This window comes from Botrytis cinerea, chromosome 2 (assembly GCF_000143535.2).
Source record: "Botrytis cinerea B05.10 chromosome 2, complete sequence".
Lineage (NCBI taxonomy): Eukaryota > Fungi > Ascomycota > Leotiomycetes > Helotiales > Sclerotiniaceae > Botrytis > Botrytis cinerea.
Genome location: NC_037311.1, coordinates 2,173,208 through 2,190,822, shown reverse-complemented (window position 1 = coordinate 2,190,822; position 17,615 = coordinate 2,173,208). Strand labels below are relative to the sequence as shown.

The following is a 17,615-nucleotide window of genomic DNA, read 5'->3' as shown; positions in this document are numbered from 1 at the left end:
GGGTGGGGTGACGTAGAAGTGTTAGGGGTGGCGAATGGGGAAGGAAATATTGAAAGAATTGAAAGAACAGAAATGGAATGAAAGGACTTCAGAATCTCCAAAATTATACGAGAATGAGAATGAGAATGAGAATGAGAATGAGAATGAGAATAATAATATAGAGATAAGGTAAGAGCCTCGTTAGATCTAGAAATCAGAACGAGGATTCTTCTCTTTAAAGAAGAGAGGGGAGACTTTCTCAAGCATGAAAAATCACCACGGAAGTAAACTTCTTTCTCTTTCAAGGTTCTTCAGGATTATTTGGTTATAAATAAACTCAAATCTGTATTGAACTTTCTATACCCTCTTTGTTTATATCTCCCTTTTCTACCTCCGCATATTCTGCTACATACCACCCTCCAACCCAACATGCCTCAAAACCCATCCCGCTTCCCCCAGTTCTGGGTATTCTGGGACCTCCCCATCGAACTCCGCCTCAAAATATGGACTCATCTCCTCGCGCCCCCTCGAATCGTGCAACTAGCCACGCGAGCAAACCCAGCCAACGCACCGCTCGTCTCCCTAACCAAACCCCCCATCCTCTTCTCCATCAACCACGAAACGCGCACTCTCGCCCTCTCAACCTACAGCTTCCTCCCCATTCCGCACATGCGCATCCCGGTGTCCCGAACCGAAGATACCGTCTACATATCCTTGTCGCGGGTGCGCTCTCATCGGGAATCTCAGGATGATCGTCACATTGCCACGATCTTATCTCTTCTTTCCTATTTTCCCATCTCCTCTTTGGGACTCACTGCGACGTTTTGGGGTAAGATGTGCGAGTTGCATAATCTTATCTCTATTCTAGCAGGTATGCCTCATTTGCGAAAGGTACTGAAGGCTATTGAGTATGGAAGGGACTTTGAGGGCAAGTTGGGGTTTCTGGATGTACCGGATTGGAGACAGAACTGGAGAGGAATGGCGGACCAGGTCGAGGCAAATATCAGAGATCAAAGGGAGAATTTGAGTGTTGTAGGGAGAGTAATGGGAGACGTGAAGATGAGATATGTTTATTTGACAAAAGGGGATGAGATGACTTGAGTGGACTTTCAAAATCTTTTGATCTTCGAATCATTCAATGTTTGGTCTACTTCTTGAGAATTGTACATCAGATACGCGAAATATTTAAAAGTACCAAAACACAACGTTCACTTGAACTTTTTTGTCGTGCTTTGAAGGCAAGAGATGAAATCAGATAGGTCATCATGTAAATTATTCTGCACTCGTACTAGGCGCCAAATACAATCCTTGCACATGGTGTAAGGTGCTTAACTTTGAACGGGATATTAAGGCATATTTTTGATCTCTTGTCATTTTTCCCCCTCAATTAGATGCTAGCCAGTCCTAGCAGCATACTCGTGAACATTGCAATGCCCCAATATTTCCTACAATGCATTTTCCAAGCCGTTTGTTATGTACTCTTCCTCCGAAACCACACGGTAATAAACTCACAACGCCATCCCAATGCATAACCGCCCATATCTAATTCAGCAGATCAAAAGTTGAACAAGCACCATTCCCTCTTGGGTGGAATCATAGGCATAACTCCACCCGGAAAAGCTCCCGTTCGCCTGGCCTGTAGATATGCAACTGTTGTCGGCTCATCAAAAGACACGTTCTCAATCTCGGTGGTTTTATTTGGCCCTGTATAACCCTTTGCACACCATATCTTGTGCCACTTGCCATTTACGAAAGTCCCTGGCTCTCCATCCTTATACTCGACTGGGAGTCCATTGAAAGACTCTAACTTGTCACCCTGACTCCTTATGTAACTATCGGCTGGAGGATGTGGTACTATGTTATCATTTGGTGGTGGTCGAAAATTTGGACTGAAAGTGTTCATATGGGAGCCAGATCTCGCAGGGGGAGCGCCAGCAGTCATGTTTAGATTGTCAGAATCTTGTTGATTACCAAACTGCTGTGTTTGTGTAACAGGGGCCGTAAACTGATTTTGCATCGCATTCATAGATTGAGAACTTGGAGCCCCAAAAGGATTATTTGGCGCTGGAGAAGGAGCACCGAATGCTTGGGTATTTCCGGAATTTGAGCCAAAGGGATTCGGCGGAGTAGGCTGAACAAAAGAATTTACAGGCGCTAATGGATTGTTATTTTGCGCCATCGGATTAGCCTGCGATTGTTGAATCCCAGGTGGAAGAGGGTTGGAACCAAAAGCACCTCCCATTGGGTTTACCAAGGGATTTGGATTTGGATGACCAAAAGCATTACTTGTACCGCCTAAGTTGGAGAAGCCTGGCTGTCCAGAATTCATGGCACCATTTGAGGGTGCACCGAACGGACTTTCTTTCTGTCCCATGGCTGAAGGGTTTCCGAAAGCCCCAGCCCTTTGCTCTAGGTGTGAAGGCTGTCCAAAAGTACTACCAAAGGCACTTGGCTTTTGGCCCAAAGCTGATGGCTGACCAAAACCACCAGATGCCCCAATTTGTGGTGCAACTCCAAAGCTTTGAGAAGGCCCACCAAATGCACTGGGGTTCTGAGTTGAAGGCTGTCCAAAAGCTGTACCATTTTGGTTAGCTGGTTGCCCAAATGCAGAGCCGTTTTGAGTAGACGGTTGCCCAAATGCAGAGCCATTCTGCGTGGACGGTTGCCCAAATGCAGAACCATTCTGAGTAGACGGTTGCCCAAATGCTGATGGGGTCGTTTGACTGACTGCACCAAAAGCATTGTTGATAGGAGGGTGGTCGCTCCTCTGAACCCAAGGTGTTTGGTCTGTGGAGGTGCACTGTTGACAGAAATCATTCCTATTTGGATGCTTACTGTCGGAGGCGACAATATAATTTATGGCGCCATCCACATCATTCAGCGCAGTTTGAATTTGTTGATCTGCTTCTTGCCATAACCTCTCTGCATCTTGTATCTAGAAAATATCAGTGTCTAATGGTTCATAGGCCCAGGATGATTTCACGTACAGCTGGTTGAACATTGCCAGAAGCTGCCGCAATGTAGTGTAGAAGGCGCATTTCCTCAAAACTTTGTTCTCGCATTGGTCCACCGAACAACTGCTCAGGCGCATGGCGCCCAGGTCCGTATGCCGAAAGAATCCATTGAGGTCTATCGGTCGTGAGGTCTTGCTTTATAGCCGCTTTGTCGAGACTGAAAGGTATATGCGCCTCATTTCCTTTACAACGCCGTAAGCCACCGTGTATGATTATGTATTCTCAGAATACTCACCTCCTCGTTGTGTATTGAAATTTCTTGAGTTGGATTGGTTGGAAGGTTGATTTTGAAGAGGCGCATATCGATTGTGGAAGCCATTCCTATTGGAATTGGCACTTTGATCGGAGTGTTCGAATCTGCAACCAGCTTTCATCAGTTAGCAAATTTTCATCCTTAAATTCAGGAAATAGCCACACCTCCGTTTCTGCAATTCCCCTGCTGCCAGAATTTACACACGGCCATTGTTCAGTCTGTCTAGGGAGTCGAGATGGTAGGAAACGAATTCTTAGATGGGTGGCCAGAGCCTAAACGGCTACACTTATAATATATTCATTCGAGATTCGCGGGGGTTGTAAAAATTCATATTCAAAAAAAGTGTGTATACGGCTTTGTTTGATTGATGCAAATGAATTTTTGAAGATGTTGGTCGGGAACGCGGTCTGGTAGTTAAACGCGTCGACACGGTTAATTTGAAAATTGATTGTCACAAGTTGAAATGAGTAAAAATCTACATCAAAATAAAATAATTACATGTTCATCAAATCAGAGCCTATCGCAACTCCCCAATTAACTCCATAACGCTATGTTGGTATCTTTGAAATGTAGATGTACATGCCTCGCCCTTCTCTTTCATACATCAATTCTTGGCCCAAGTCCTTCCTTCACAGCTGCAGACAAGCGTTCCCAATCTAATCCACCAATTGATCTGCTACCAATGCCTTTTAGTGATAAAGTTTCCGAGAATTTCCCAGTGCCAATTCGTCGCATCATTATCGTATCCCGAGCCTTTCTTATTGCCCTTCCTTCTCCGCGAAGTAAATAGTCCTCGAACCAAGCTTCTTCTTCAAGTGACAATGGTAAATTCACTAGTTCAACACTGCGATCCGCGATAGTTTCTGGGGGAGAGTTTTTGAGAACGGTCGCGATCAAGAGTTCGAACATGTGTCGTTGCATGTATTGCGATTGTCCTCGTGAGAAGTAGAAGGCTTCTGTGACACTTGTTCTTGCGATAGCAGAATACAAACTTTCTGTTGCACGGGATGAAGTCAAAGCTGGCTGTACGGTATGATAGTATGCTAATGGAATTGCGAGATCATCTGAAGAATGCAACACGAGGGCTTCTAAGATTTCATCCGCAAAGCTCGGTATCAGAGATGGATGGGTCAGATATTGAAGAGCCAACTAGCAATGATCAGTCCATGTTTAATATCTACGGATCTTGGAGACAGAGAACCACAAACCTCAAAATCAAGATTGTCCAGATGCCAGAGACCTTTCATATAGATTTGGTAGCTTTGAGGTAAAAACGACTTTTGTTCAAATGTGGTGGAGTAGTCTCTGCGTCTGGTTGGAGCGTCAAAATCGAGCAGTATATAGTACAGAGCTGATAGTTTGTGATGATCTTCGCCGGCTGAGTCGATGATAACCTTGTGTAGATTTCGAAGGTCACTATTAGATTTCGGTGGATAGTATTTAACAGCTTGCGCACAAGTTAGTAAGAGATGTACTGCCACAATGATTTGTAGGAGCTCACGTCGACGAATTTCAAAATTCTTCAGTAAAGTGTCCACGAATAACCCTTCGAGCTTCTTACGATTGCTCTCGATTTTTCGCACGGCGTTCTCATCGTATGAACAGCCTGGATCAAAGTCGAAGACTTCGTCAAAATTCTGAAAAGTAAACATTTCGTATCGCCGTATTGTTCCCTGTATTGTTGTTTATGTTTAAGGAGTTCATATTTTGAAATCGTTGCGACGATAGAGTGTTGATAGTAGATAAGAACCTTATCTTAGCGTCATTTGACTGTTTTGAAGTAAACAATGGCCCTCCGCAATATGCAAACAAGAAAAACAACAAACTTCAACAACATAACACATTTTACACCCGATTTATTGATTGAATACAGGACGCGTTGTTAACAGGTATCTTAGTCTTTGTTACCTTTCGGTACCCATTGTGCATTACTGATTCAATATAGCTCCTTTATCCACAGCGATAACCAATTTTTCCCCGCGAGTGAAAAAAAACGACACATTTACTGGATCTCATCATGTCAGAATCCCCAGTGCGGTCCTCAAGAAGGGTCGCTTCTCGCCGGAAGGTGGTAGTAGAATCGTCAGATGAAGACGAAGGTATGGAGGTAAAGGTTGAAGAGGAAGATGACGAGGAAGAGTTCACCCCCGCACCGAAGCGTAGCACTCGAACAGCCCCCCAGTCAAGAAGGAAGACAGCAAACCCAATGGCAGCTACACCTCGTGCAGGCGGTCGATCGAAGAAGAGTTTAGGAGCAGAGAATGCTGAACCTTCAGAAATATTCGATCCTGACCAGACAGCAACCCCAGCGCCTGAGTCACCTACAAAAAAGGCAGCCCCACGGAAGAGGAAAAGTGTGCTTCCTACTAGGAGTGCACGCAGCTCAGTGGCACCTGAGTCGAATCCCACTCTACCAACACCAAAAACCTCAAAATCCCCTGAACCATCCGAACTACACGATAGCACAATTCTTGCGGATATCACAGAAAGACCTGGGACTTCGGACAGTCAAGCGTCGGCTATCAAACCTATTCGAGCAATGGATACAATCATGGAGAAGCCCATGGATATTGTGTTGAAATCAAGAACTGCGACAGCTCCAGTGGTTGAGGATACTGGTCCAAAATCCCGAATAGTTATCACTTACCTGATTCTTACAAACTTCAAGAGTTATGCTGGTCGTCAGGAAGTTGGCCCTTTTCACTCTTCTTTTTCTTCTGTCGTTGGCCCGAACGGCTCTGGAAAATCTAATGTTATTGATTCTCTTCTTTTTGTATTCGGCTTCAGAGCTAGCAAAATGAGACAGGGAAAGATTTCCGCATTAATTCACAATTCAGCAGCTTTTCCGGACTTGGATCATTGCGAGGTTGCTGTACATTTCCAAGAAGTGATGGATCAGCCAGATGGCACCCACCAAATTGTTCCCAATTCTGATTTGATCATATCTCGAAGGGCGTTCAAAAACAACGCAAGTAAATATTATATCAACGGGAAGGAGTCAAATTTCACCATTGTCACGACACTCCTTCGTGATAGAGGTGTCGATTTAGATCATAAGAGATTTTTGATCCTTCAAGGTGAAGTCGAGTCAATTGCACAAATGAAGCCAAAAGCTGCAAATGAGCATGATGATGGTCTTCTGGAGTATCTAGAGGATATTATTGGTACATCCAAATATAAGACCCCTATCGAAGAATCTGCCACCGAAGTAGAGACTTTAAATGAAGTGTGTGTTGAGAAGAGTGGGCGGGTTCAGCATGTTGAAAAAGAAAAAAATGCACTTGAAGACAAGAAAGACAAGGCTCTTGCTTATATCAGGGACGAAAATGAGTTGTCCATGAAGCAATCAGCATTGTACCAAGTTTATATCAATGAGTGCGGTGACAATTTAGCCGTCACAGAAGAGGCTATTGGCCAAATGCAGGCGCAGCTAGAAGCGGAAATGGAAAAACATCAGGGCAACGAAGCAGGTATCAAGCAGCTTGAAAAGGAGTACAAAAAAGGCCAAAAAGAGTATGAGTCGGTCGAAAAGTACACGCAAGCAATTCTCAAGGAGATGGCGAACCTCGATCAAGAGCGAGTAAAGCTTGAAGAGAAGAAAAAATTCTTGACAACTAAACAGAAGAAACTGGAAAAGACAATCAACACATCCGACTCTGCGATTTCTGAAGCTCAGGCCACAATTGAGAGGTGTGCAGAAGAAATACAGGAAGCTGCTACCGAGATAGCTGCAACCGAACAGAGGATGGCAGAAGAGGAGTCGGAGCTCGCTAATATTAGGGATAGCCTCAAAGGTAAAACCCAAGAATTTTCTGATCAGATTGCGGCCAAGCAGAAGTCATTGGAACCCTGGAATGAAAAGATCAATCAAAAACAATCTGCCATTGCTGTAGCGGAGAGTGAGCTCGCAATTTTAGACGAAAAGGCAAATGCCGGTGATGTGGCACTTCGGGAAATTCAATCAAAGGTGCAGGCCATAGAAGAAAGCAGGGAGGCTAAACTCGAAGAACTCGAGCAATGCAGAGGGCAAAGAGCGAAGCTAGAAAAGGACGGTGCTCGATTACAAGCCGAACTTACGCAATTATCTCAGAAGGAGCCGGAATTTCGCTCTAAACTATCTGGGGCTCGCCAAAAAGCCGACGAAGCTCGTGCTAGTCTTTCAAACACCCAAACCCAAGGAAATGTTCTGACTGGTCTGATGAGGCTCAAGGAATCTGGGCGAATTGATGGTTTCCATGGCCGACTGGGAAATCTGGGCACAATTGACCAACAATTTGATATTGCAATTTCCACTGCCTGTGGAGCCCTTGATAATTTTGTAACGGATACAGTTGAGGCTGGTCAGCAGTGTATCGAATATCTTCGAAAGACCAATCTCGGAAGAGGTAACTTTATGTGTCTGGATAAATTAGGAAATCGTGATCTCTCACCCATCCAAACACCAGAAAACGTTCCTCGTCTCTTCGATCTTATCAAGCCAAAAGATGACAGGTTTAGACCAGCATTTTTCCACTCACTACAAAATACACTTGTGGCTAAAGATTTAGCACAAGCTAATCGCATCGCTTATGGAGCTAAGCGATGGCGTGTCGTGACCTTGGATGGCCAACTGATTGATAAGTCGGGTACCATGTCTGGAGGTGGAAACACGGTCAAGAAGGGTCTGATGTCTTCGAAACTGGTGGCCGAAGTCTCAAAAGAGCAAGTTTCAAAGTTGGAAGTAAACAGAGATGAGCTTGAGAAAACTTTCCAAAAGTTTCAAGATCGCCAAAGAGACTTAGAGACGAGACTAAAAGATATAAATCATCAAATACCGCAACTCGATACGAAAATGCAAAAGCTCGGTCTAGAGGTGGATAGTTCTGAGCGAAACTTGGCAGACGCACAGAGACGAATCAAAGAGTTGAGCAAGGAGCATCAGCCATCTCAGACAGACGATAGTCGAGTATCTGCATTGAAGAAGGACATCGCAAAGCTTCAGAAAGAAATCGGGAAACTTCATGCGGAGACAGCAAGCGTTGAGGATGAGATCAAAGCTCTCCAGGACAGAATTATGCAGGTTGGTGGTGAGAAGCTTCGTGCCCAGCGTGCTATGGTGGATTCTTTGAAAGAAGAGATTGATACCCTCAGCCAGTCCATGTCAACATCAGAAGTGACCAAAGCCAAGGCCGAAAAACAAATCCTTAAGCACGAGAAAGATCATGCTAAGGCCACTAAGGAAATACAGGCTTCTATTGCAGATCTAGAAGCACTAGAGCAGGATATTCAGAATCAAGGATCAAGCTCTGAAGGATCGCAAGCTCGAGTTGACGAAGCCCAAGAGACTCTGAGAGAGAAGAAAAAAGAGCTTAGTGCTCTCAAAGCTGATCTTGATGAGAAAACTACCGAACTCAATGAGACTCGTGCAGTTGAGATTGAAATGCGCAACAAGCTTGAAGAAAACCATAAAGTATTGACTGAAAATCAAAAGCGACTAAGATATTGGCAAGAAAAATTGGGTAAGCTTACTTTGCAGAGTGTGAGTGACCTAGGCGAAGAAGTTGAGCAAGAGGAACTTCCTACTTTTACTAGAGACGAACTCGCCGATATGAGCAAGGAGGCATTGAAGGGAGAGATTGCAATTCTGGAGGAGAAAACTCAGAACGTCAATGTCGAGCTAGGTGTTCTTGCAGAATATCGTCGAAGAGTTGAAGAACATGCTGCAAGAAACCAAGACTTACAAAGTGCTGTAACTCAAAGAGATACAGCCAAGAAACGCTGCGATGATTTGCGACGCCTTCGTCTCGAAGGCTTCATGGAAGGTTTTAGTACGATTTCTCTTCGACTTAAAGAGATGTACCAGATGATCACCATGGGAGGGAATGCCGAGCTGGAACTAGTGGACTCACTGGATCCATTCTCGGAAGGAATTTTATTCAGTGTCATGCCTCCAAAGAAATCTTGGAAAAACATCTCAAATTTGAGTGGTGGTGAAAAGACATTGAGTAGTTTGGCACTGGTGTTTGCTTTGCATCACTACAAACCCACACCTTTATATGTAATGGACGAGATTGACGCTGCTCTTGATTTTAGAAATGTAAGTTCAATCCTACTGCCTTGTCCAGTGTACATTGCTGACATGCCTAGGTTTCCATTGTAGCATCTTACATCAAAGAACGAACAAAAAACGCACAATTCATTGTTATCTCGTTACGAAACAACATGTTTGAGCTCGCGAGTAGGTTGGTCGGAGTATACAAGGTCAATCACATGACGAAGAGCGTAACGATAGAAAATAAGGATTACATCACGGGTCGAGCATGATGAGATGCAATATTGTCGTGCGTTATTGTTTTTGTGCGGGCGTTGGATAACCCTACGGGGTGTATCGGATGTATTATGATTATTAATGAGATTATGATTTTCTTTTTTCTACTCACGTCGAAATTATCTTTCTCTCAGAAACGAGCCTATAATATAATATACTAGCCATTATCTGTCACTACAAACCTATAAAAGCCACACAATATGATTCCGATGGGGAAAATCATACTAAACTATAGGCCGAGATTGAGAGTATGATATTTTGAAATAAGAATTAGTTTGTCTTATAAAGAGATTTACAAAACTAAGAAAGACTATTATAAAATATTAATATTAAGATTCTAACCGCTTATTTTAATTAGTTACAATGTGATTAATAATTTCATTTCAATTTCCACTTTTACTTCTTTATTTCTTTAATTCTTTAATTTATTATACGTTATACACTGAGTAGTGTGCGCGGAAAACAGGTGACCTGTAGGTCACGTGACAAGGAAATCTATTTTTTCAGGTTCCTCCTTCTGTAGATTAAAAAGATCATCGATTTTACCCCCTTCTACTTTGATCCTACGTTGCGTGTTGCATCCTAAGTGCGTCTTCGCACCTCGCTGTCGCTATGCAGTGATTCACCCCCAATCGCTAGGCATAGCTGTTAGGTTGACTGGTATATGCGAAGGCTTTTCTTGTGTGACCTCTATCACCTTCTACTCTTTTACAGGAGGGGCTTATAGCTAAGTGAGTTATTACTATATAAGTAGTAATATATTAAAAGCTAGGGCTTGTAGAATATAATATGAAAATCATTATCGAAATAGCATTAACTAATTTTTTGAATTAATATAAGACTCATTTCATTTATAGTATTAAAGAATAGAAGATAATAGATGATCTAAGCGACTATATATAGTAAATGAAGTGAACTAATATATAGTAGCAGTGAGATGAGGTAATATACTTGAAGTCAAAGCATACAAACAAAGGGGGTCAAATTAGACGATAGAACATAGTGTGCGCGGAAAACGTGACCTGTGTCTCACGTGATATTGTCATCTTAGTATCTATAGTTTCTCCTTCTATAGACTAAAGAAGATACTGATTTTACACTCTCTTAACTTGACCTCCTAAATTTTTATGCTTTGCTCCAAGTATACCCTCTCACCTCGCTGCCGCTATATAATGATTCATCTAATTCACTATATATAGCTATCAGATTGACTATAGTATATACAAAGGCTTTTCTTGTGTGACCTCTATCACCTTCTATTCTTTTATAATAGATTGATTCTTTAAGTCTATAGAAAGAGGGGCTATATATACTAGCTAAGATATTACGCGACTTTTAAATCACATTTTACGCGTACAATAAGAAGTGGGCACGAAAAATTATTTTCTATATAGATTAAAGTCATTTATTTATGCTTTCTTCGGTCTTTATAGTGTCAGGGAGCGATCACCTGATTGGGTATATATAGTAGATCCACTGTCCCGGAAGCATTCGGAACACTCTACGCTTTTGTAGGTTAGCGGTAAAGTGGTTCACCCCTTGACATATAGTTTCTATACTAATATACGTATGTTTCATATTAATTGATTTGAAATCGGATTATAAATCAGCTTATAAATTGATTTTTAGTTATAAATCAATTCAAAATATAATAATATTAATAAATTTAATTAATATATATTAAAAACAACATAATTGAAGCTATTTATAAACAAGTTTATTAAAATTAAACATAATTTTATTAATTTCATTAGAGTAGGTGATTTAAATAAGAGTAAGCTTTTCAAATCCTTCTTTCTTTTTCTATTCGCTTATTCTCTTCTTCTTCCCCTCTTTATTTTATTCAATGTTTTAATGAATTTATAATAATAGGAATATGAAACTCTTCTATTGTAGAGAACCGGAAGAGCTAATAATGGAACTAAGAAATGAATAAAAGATTCAATCGGATGAAAGGGATTCTACTTAGTCATTAGTATAATACACTAAATCATACAATAAAGATCTCGTCCTAAATACGCTAATCCTAATTTTGGGGGTTTGTAGTCCAGGTGATCATATTTTATGGCCATTGCAACCATATCTCAGAACCATATTGTGTGGTCTTTATGGTTTCGTAGGGCATGTCTACCCACCTACGCCGTGGCTACCAAATCTCGAAATATCTTGTGCCAACAATTTCGGATGAGAGGGCATGTGTAGGGGCAATCCCAAAAGTCTAATCACACCGAGTGACTGTAAAGCTCAGCACCCCGCGGCCTTTCCCTAATTATTATACTTTTTGTTAAGACCAATCTGGGCATAATTAACATGCCACGCTGACAATAGTCACATCTTAAGCTAGATGCGAGATATGAGGCCCGGGGAGATAAGCCTTTAGCTTCAAGGGTCACTTAGTTTATTATAAATGTTACTACAATGTCGTTTAAGGGTATCTCGTTATTCTACACATTTCGATCATTCATGTTTATGAGTATTGATCTTGTCTCCATTTGTTCCTCTTCGTCTTCTTATCACTATGGGAAACACATCAAAGAAGCCAGAGTTCGTTTTTGTGCCTGGAGCGTGGCATAGTCCAGAATCTGTAAGGTCTCCTACTATCATACTGATCCAATGGTGTATGTGCTGGAATGCAAAATCGCAGGAGATGCTGCTGCTTTGTTAAGAAATTTCAAGAAGCTCTTCTGCCCAACGCAGCCCTATTCAACGTTTCCATCTGACATTTTCTGCCCCTAAAGTTTAAACCCACTACAGATATTCTTGTAGCGAAGGGTTATAAAGTTCACGGTATTTCCCTAAAGTCTGTGGGTGCATCTCCTCACCTCGAAGATTTCCAGCCAGATGTCGAAACAATCAGGTAATCTCTCTTCGTACACTCCCATTTCATATTCCTTTCTCTCACTTTCCAACTTACCATAATAACCCACGTCAGGAACAAAATCGACTTTCTCCTTTCCACATCCACGCCCCTGATTCTCGTCTGCCACTCTTACGGTGGAGTAATCGGCTCATCAGCCCTAGACACATATATCGCTGCCCTCCCTTCTTCAACCACCCCCTTCTCTTCTACTGGCCTCATCCGCCACCTAATTTACATCTCAGCCTTCTGTCTTCCCAAATCCAAGTCTTTGATGAGCGTCCTAAATCATGAACCCGCTCCGTGGCTTTCCATTTCCCCAGATTCTAGAGCTGTTACTTGTTCGGATCCTTATGAAATCTTCTATAACGATGTTTCTAGAAATGACGCACAAAAATATGTGGAAATGTTGAAGGAACACAGTTATAAGACCTTTGATTCGCCAGTGACTGCGGAGCCATGGAGATACATACCGAGTACGTATGTCGTCTGTGAAGAAGATAAGGCGATTCCTTTGGAAGCGCAGTTGGAGATGGTTAGGGGAGCACAAGAAATTGCTGAGGGGAGTAAGTTTTGCTTTTTTTCTTTTTTGTTGCTTCTTCTTAGACCAATCTTTCAATCTCTAGTGATGAGAACCATACATCCTCATGTCATGAAAAGGGGGGCGTATGGTGAAGCTCCAGACGACAGTCAAAATCGTTCACCAGGGTCACACTCCTCTAGCTATATGTCATCTTCCTGTCATAATCTCCTCCTCATTACTGCTCTATTTATACATCATTCTACTTTCTCCATAAATCCCAAGAAACTAATCAAAGATCTGTGTTAGGCTTCGGCACGATTGAACGTACGAATGCCGGCCACAGCCCATTTATAAGCCAACCGGAATGGCTGGCTGAAAAATTAATGAAAGCCGCTGATGGTCCTATTTGATAGATGTATATGGAGCTTTAGACAAGTAATTTGGTCCCATTCTCGAAATATAGCCACAAGAGGTGAAGAAGCAAATTTTGGGGAATTATGTTGGAATTCGGAGTTTGTGATATGAAGTTGAGATTTGGCATTTTCGTTTGACAATATGTTGTGAATATGAGAGATGATGATTGAATGTTTCCTTATGGTGCAGTGTACGTGTACCAGCACGCCAGCTCAAGAACATAAGTAGTGTCCATGAACTAGACAATGACCGTTCTCCATGCAAGCGAAATCAATGACCGGAAACCAGTACCTTCAAAAACTCTTTACAGCTTAATATATCATTGAAGTTCAGATATGAATAAAATACATTCGATGAAAGACTTTAGAGTAAACGGAAGCTAAACTCTCATTGTGTCTTTTCATTTTTCATGACTTGTTTTGTGGTTGATTTGTGGCTTCAATTAATCAATAAGATTGAAACATTCAACCCTGTCCGCTGATTCGAAGGATATTAGAGGTTGACATAAATATGGACAATCCAAGATTACACGGCGTCACACTTTTGACTGTACAAATAGTAAGTCTTCATTAAGAGACGTAACAACAAGAGAATATCAAATCCATTCATTCATAGGTCCTTAGATGCTCTTTTCCCGTCTAGAATTGAATAGGTGTTAACCGAGGGGCTATTCATATTTGCTCCTGAATATTGCCGGCTAGCTCTAAAAGAAATTATGCCTACTCACCTCACCTACTTATTAGATTTGAATCATGGTATCTAACTGTCTTGAGTTCAAGGAAAATTGTGTACTTTATCTTACAATCATCCACTACTATTTGTCTTGCCTGTCGTGGCAGAGTTTCGGTGAAGCCTTTGTTGCTGGGGCAACGCGATGTTTGCGTTTTTGCGGGTAGAGCTTCAACATCAACCAAAACTTTGACATGGTTTTAAAGTTTCGAGATACATCAACCCAACCAACACTCACTCGAATTAGTATAGAACACTCCTTGAGGGAGCGGCCCAAGGTCTTAATTCTGTTAATACAGTTCTTTGCTTGTCTGATACTATCTTGCATAATCGTTAATTCTATTCTCTCCTCTTTTCTGTTTGTGTTGACATCTATTCTTTACTTGGATATCTTTCGATTGTGATCATGTCTGTACGAGGTTAGTAATTTCTGCAAATTTCAATCGAGTATCGCCCCAAGCTGACCTTTAAACAAGTTGTTGCAAGAATACGTCCTCTCCTACCAAAAGAATTGGATAAGGATACCATCGTGCGCGCCGAAAGTAGTCAAGACAGCAAAACACCCAATGTCGTCCGGATACCGAATCCTAAAAATGAGTCAGAGGAGTTTAGTTTCACGTTCAATGGAGTCTACGACATGGGAACAACTCAAGAGGAACTTTTCACGAACGAGGTTGCGCCCACACTGAAATCATTGTTCCAAGGACTCGATGTTACACTCTTTGCATATGGAGTTACTGGAACCGGAAAAACACATACAATGCGTGGTGGAACAAAGTTGGCAGACCGTGGGATTATTCCTCGATTATTAAGTGGAGTTTATCGACGTGGGCGTAAGGTAGCGAAAGATTCTGGAGAAAGCACTTCTGTCACTGTTACATTGTCCTACTACGAAATATATAACGACAAAGTCTTCGACCTGTTCGAATCTCCCGATAAGCGATCTCTTGCTGGCTTGCCTCTTCGAGAGAAGGATGGAAAGACAATAGTCGTTGGGCTCTCGGAAAGGTCTTGTAATGATCTCAAGGATTTCGAAAAGTTATATATAGAAGCCAATAACAACCGTAGCACAGCAGGGACCAAACTCAATGCGCAAAGTAGTCGAAGTCATGCTATCTTGATGGTCAAGGTAACACAAACTACTGGCGATGCGACCTTGATCAGTACTGCATCAGCAATCGATTTGGCGGGATCAGAGGACAACCGGAGAACAGATAATGGCAAGGAAAGAATGATTGAATCTGCAAGCATCAACAAAAGTTTGTTCGTACTTAGTCAATGTATTGATGCTATTGGTAGAGGCGACAAGAGAATTCCATATCGAGAATCAAAAATGACCCGAATTCTCAGTTTGGGTCAAAATAATGGTATCACTATAATGGTCTTGAACCTTGCACCATTGCGTTCTTACCATTTGGATACTTTGTCTTCCCTGAACGTAAGTTCAAGAGCAAAGAGAATAGAAGTCAGGGAAATTGAGAATGAAGTTGTTTTCACGCAGCCACCCAGGAAACCAGCCGGAGCTAGTATGCAACGACAGCCGTTGAGACCCATCACAAATTCGCATAACACTGTAGCTAATCCAGCACAAAAAGCTGACAAGCCCGCAAAAGCTTTCTCTGTATACACAGATAAAAGTAAAGCAACTACAGCCCGGCCGTCAAGCAGCACTCCAGCACTCCGAAGATCAAACTCGAATAAAAAGGGGCCATCTGATGGAGTCATCGGCTCACGGGTTACTAAGCCTACGAGACCTGCGCCATTAGGGTACAAATCTACCACGGCTGATATCTCAGCCGCGAAGATTGAGGAAATGGTTGAGCGCAAAGTCTCGGAAATTCTTGCCAACCGTGCCTTAGAACAGACATCGAAGACCGCACCCACTGAGATTAGTGAGGCGGTTCAGAAAAGACTCGAGGCACTGGAAAAGAAGATTGATGAGAACTCGGCGGAAGATGCGAGGTCTGAAGGTCTGAGGTTCCTGCTTATGGCGAGACAACACAAAGAGCGTGGGGAAGAAAGCAGTGCTCTCAAGATGTACGAGTAGGTTTGCCCAGCTAATCCATTTCTACTAAGTAAAATTGACTAATTATTATCAGAATGGCACTTCCTTTCTTCCCAGGCCAAGAGAAATTGCTCAAGAAAATTGAGCATCTCAAAAGCAAGATTCAAGCAAAAAATACTGGTTTAACAACCAAGCATTCGGTGCCAGCAGAATCAGAACTACAAAAGCCTACTGCTCCATTTATACAGCTGTCAACACTCAACAGTTCACTTCAGCAAGAGAAAGAGCAAGCACGACCCATGCCAAGAAGGAGTTCAGAACCTGATGCCGAGTACGATGCATCTTTTGTAAATCAAGAGGAGAATTATGAGGATGAGGATAGCTTCTCACACAAAGCCGCCAAATCAAGAAAGACAAAGCCTAAAACGACAACCAAATTGCGTGTCTTCAACGACGAAGCTTCTCTTAGCCTGCTGGACCCCCCCACACCTCGAACAAGGCATCTATTGGATATTGTCAACTCTAGAGATGTAGGAATGATCAGAGGTCTTTGCGGAGTAGGTCCCAAGAAGGCTAGAGATGTGGTCGAGTTTCTAGAGCTACAGAATGAGGATGATGGCGGTCAAATCAAAACTTTACAGCAGCTTAGAGCTGTCCCAGGACTAGGAAGCAAAACCGTAGAACGGGCGTATGAGGGGATTGCGTTGCTGGTTTGAACTATTCAGGTCAATTTGAATGTTAAGATTGGGATTGTCCTTGAGAAAACGGCCCTTCTGGAGCGGCGTTGGTGGGAGTTTTTGTGGATAGGTCATGAGAATTAGCGGGCATTGTTGGAATGGAGTACTGTTTATTGGATATTTTATGATAAGGATTATTAAACATGACTTTATTTCTGCGGTCTGTCCTCGCCAAATGATTATATCAATCATATAAATGTCAAGTGCCGTGTTAACTGTCGAACATTTCGTGGATACTCTTCGCGGAGATTTGACATAAATTTGTTGATTAAAATAACGCCAAGATTGTCTCCTCTGAATCCAGTGATCACGATTAGGATGCAACAGAAGAAGTAGTAAGTATTCTCCTTCTCGTGATATTTAGGAAAGGAAAAGGAACAGGAACTCATTCCGCATCAATTGCTCACGTGACTGTGTTTATAGACCTACTGAGTGCCGACAAAGGCGCCTACATAGAAAGGATCTGCTTGCACAAGTAGTGTATCTCGCAGCCGAACAATTGAGCCACACTTCCGCACGGGAAGGCGCAGATCCGAGAAAATGAATTTGTGTTATGGCGCTGGCATGTATAGCCGAAGACAAGCGTCTTTGCATGGAACAGCCATATGTGGCTCATCACAAACTGGCTGATAGTAAGCAGTGGAACCAAATTGTGGCTTGAGAATTGTGCTTGGGATATACTCCGTGGAGAGAGGAAAGAGTTTGGTAGTGATCAACATGGTTGATGCATACTGATCTCGGATAAGCACAATAGGGGTTATGATCGGCGTGGTGAATTTTCGATCTCGACTTTTATT

At 42.3% G+C, this 17,615-nt stretch overlaps 6 protein-coding genes across 6 annotated transcripts; 4 read left to right on the top strand and 2 right to left on the bottom strand.

Moving 5' to 3' along the window:
- Positions 1-109: 109 nt before the first annotated feature.
- BCIN_02g06200 (hypothetical protein) lies at positions 110-1,235 on the top strand. Its single transcript, XM_001546512.2, has one exon. It carries the CDS (start codon positions 409-411, stop codon positions 1,078-1,080), a length of 672 nt encoding a protein of 223 aa, XP_001546562.1. The 5' UTR covers positions 110-408; the 3' UTR covers positions 1,081-1,235.
- Positions 1,236-3,642, bottom strand: BCIN_02g06190 (hypothetical protein). Its single transcript, XM_024691434.1, has 4 exons — positions 3,411-3,642; positions 3,229-3,360; positions 2,967-3,175; positions 1,236-2,914 (listed from the first exon to the last, which is right to left on the bottom strand). Exons 1-4 carry the CDS (start codon positions 3,454-3,456, stop codon positions 1,535-1,537), a joined length of 1,767 nt encoding a protein of 588 aa, XP_024547205.1. The 5' UTR covers positions 3,457-3,642; the 3' UTR covers positions 1,236-1,534.
- A 12-nt stretch (positions 3,643-3,654) lies between these two features.
- Positions 3,655-4,948, bottom strand: BCIN_02g06180 (hypothetical protein). Its single transcript, XM_024691433.1, has 3 exons — positions 4,748-4,948; positions 4,455-4,693; positions 3,655-4,395 (listed from the first exon to the last, which is right to left on the bottom strand). Exons 1-3 carry the CDS (start codon positions 4,896-4,898, stop codon positions 3,844-3,846), a joined length of 942 nt encoding a protein of 313 aa, XP_024547204.1. The 5' UTR covers positions 4,899-4,948; the 3' UTR covers positions 3,655-3,843.
- A 110-nt stretch (positions 4,949-5,058) lies between these two features.
- Bcsmc4 lies at positions 5,059-9,893 on the top strand. Its single transcript, XM_024691432.1, has 3 exons — positions 5,059-5,135; positions 5,192-9,322; positions 9,373-9,893. Exons 2-3 carry the CDS (start codon positions 5,264-5,266, stop codon positions 9,547-9,549), a joined length of 4,236 nt encoding a protein of 1,411 aa, XP_024547203.1. The 5' UTR covers positions 5,059-5,135; positions 5,192-5,263; the 3' UTR covers positions 9,550-9,893.
- Positions 9,894-12,008: 2,115 nt separating this feature from the next.
- Positions 12,009-13,643, top strand: BCIN_02g06160 (hypothetical protein). Its single transcript, XM_024691431.1, has 4 exons — positions 12,009-12,137; positions 12,292-12,410; positions 12,486-12,976; positions 13,240-13,643. The coding sequence occupies exons 1-4, from the start codon at positions 12,072-12,074 to the stop codon at positions 13,341-13,343; spliced, it is 780 nt and encodes a 259-aa protein (XP_024547202.1). The 5' UTR covers positions 12,009-12,071; the 3' UTR covers positions 13,344-13,643.
- Positions 13,644-14,286: 643 nt separating this feature from the next.
- BCIN_02g06150 (hypothetical protein) lies at positions 14,287-17,141 on the top strand. The gene is made up of 3 exons (XM_001546519.2): positions 14,287-14,495; positions 14,553-16,119; positions 16,176-17,141. Exons 1-3 carry the CDS (start codon positions 14,483-14,485, stop codon positions 16,795-16,797), a joined length of 2,202 nt encoding a protein of 733 aa, XP_001546569.1. The 5' UTR covers positions 14,287-14,482; the 3' UTR covers positions 16,798-17,141.
- The last annotated feature ends 474 nt before the right edge of the window (positions 17,142-17,615 follow it).

Excerpts from the sequence above, each read along its gene's own strand:
- BCIN_02g06150 (XM_001546519.2), top strand. Across the intron at positions 16,120-16,175 it reads AGTGCTCTCAAGATGTACGA|AATGGCACTTCCTTTCTTCC; the intron begins GTAGGTTTGCCC and ends AATTATTATCAG.
- BCIN_02g06190 (XM_024691434.1), bottom strand. The coding sequence starts at position 3,456 with ATGGCCGTGTGTAAATTCTGGCAGCAGGGGAATTGCAGAAACGGAG. Across the intron at positions 3,361-3,410 it reads GGGGAATTGCAGAAACGGAG|CTGGTTGCAGATTCGAACAC; the intron begins GTGTGGCTATTT and ends AACTGATGAAAG. Across the intron at positions 3,176-3,228 it reads TTTCAATACACAACGAGGAG|GAAATGAGGCGCATATACCT; the intron begins GTGAGTATTCTG and ends GGCGTTGTAAAG.
- BCIN_02g06160 (XM_024691431.1), top strand. The coding sequence starts at position 12,072 with ATGGGAAACACATCAAAGAAGCCAGAGTTCGTTTTTGTGCCTGGAGCG. Across the intron at positions 12,138-12,291 it reads CGTGGCATAGTCCAGAATCT|TTTAAACCCACTACAGATAT; the intron begins GTAAGGTCTCCT and ends CTGCCCCTAAAG. Across the intron at positions 12,411-12,485 it reads CCAGATGTCGAAACAATCAG|GAACAAAATCGACTTTCTCC; the intron begins GTAATCTCTCTT and ends AACCCACGTCAG.
- BCIN_02g06200 (XM_001546512.2), top strand. The coding sequence starts at position 409 with ATGCCTCAAAACCCATCCCGCTTCCCCCAGTTCTGGGTATTCTGGGAC.
- BCIN_02g06180 (XM_024691433.1), bottom strand. The coding sequence starts at position 4,898 with ATGTTTACTTTTCAGAATTTTGACGAAGTCTTCGACTTTGATCCAGGC. Across the intron at positions 4,694-4,747 it reads GAATTTTGAAATTCGTCGAC|CTGTTAAATACTATCCACCG; the intron begins GTGAGCTCCTAC and ends CTTGTGCGCAAG. Across the intron at positions 4,396-4,454 it reads TGGACAATCTTGATTTTGAG|TTGGCTCTTCAATATCTGAC; the intron begins GTTTGTGGTTCT and ends GATCATTGCTAG.
- Bcsmc4 (XM_024691432.1), top strand. The coding sequence starts at position 5,264 with ATGTCAGAATCCCCAGTGCGGTCCTCAAGAAGGGTCGCTTCTCGCCGG. Across the intron at positions 9,323-9,372 it reads CTGCTCTTGATTTTAGAAAT|GTTTCCATTGTAGCATCTTA; the intron begins GTAAGTTCAATC and ends TGACATGCCTAG.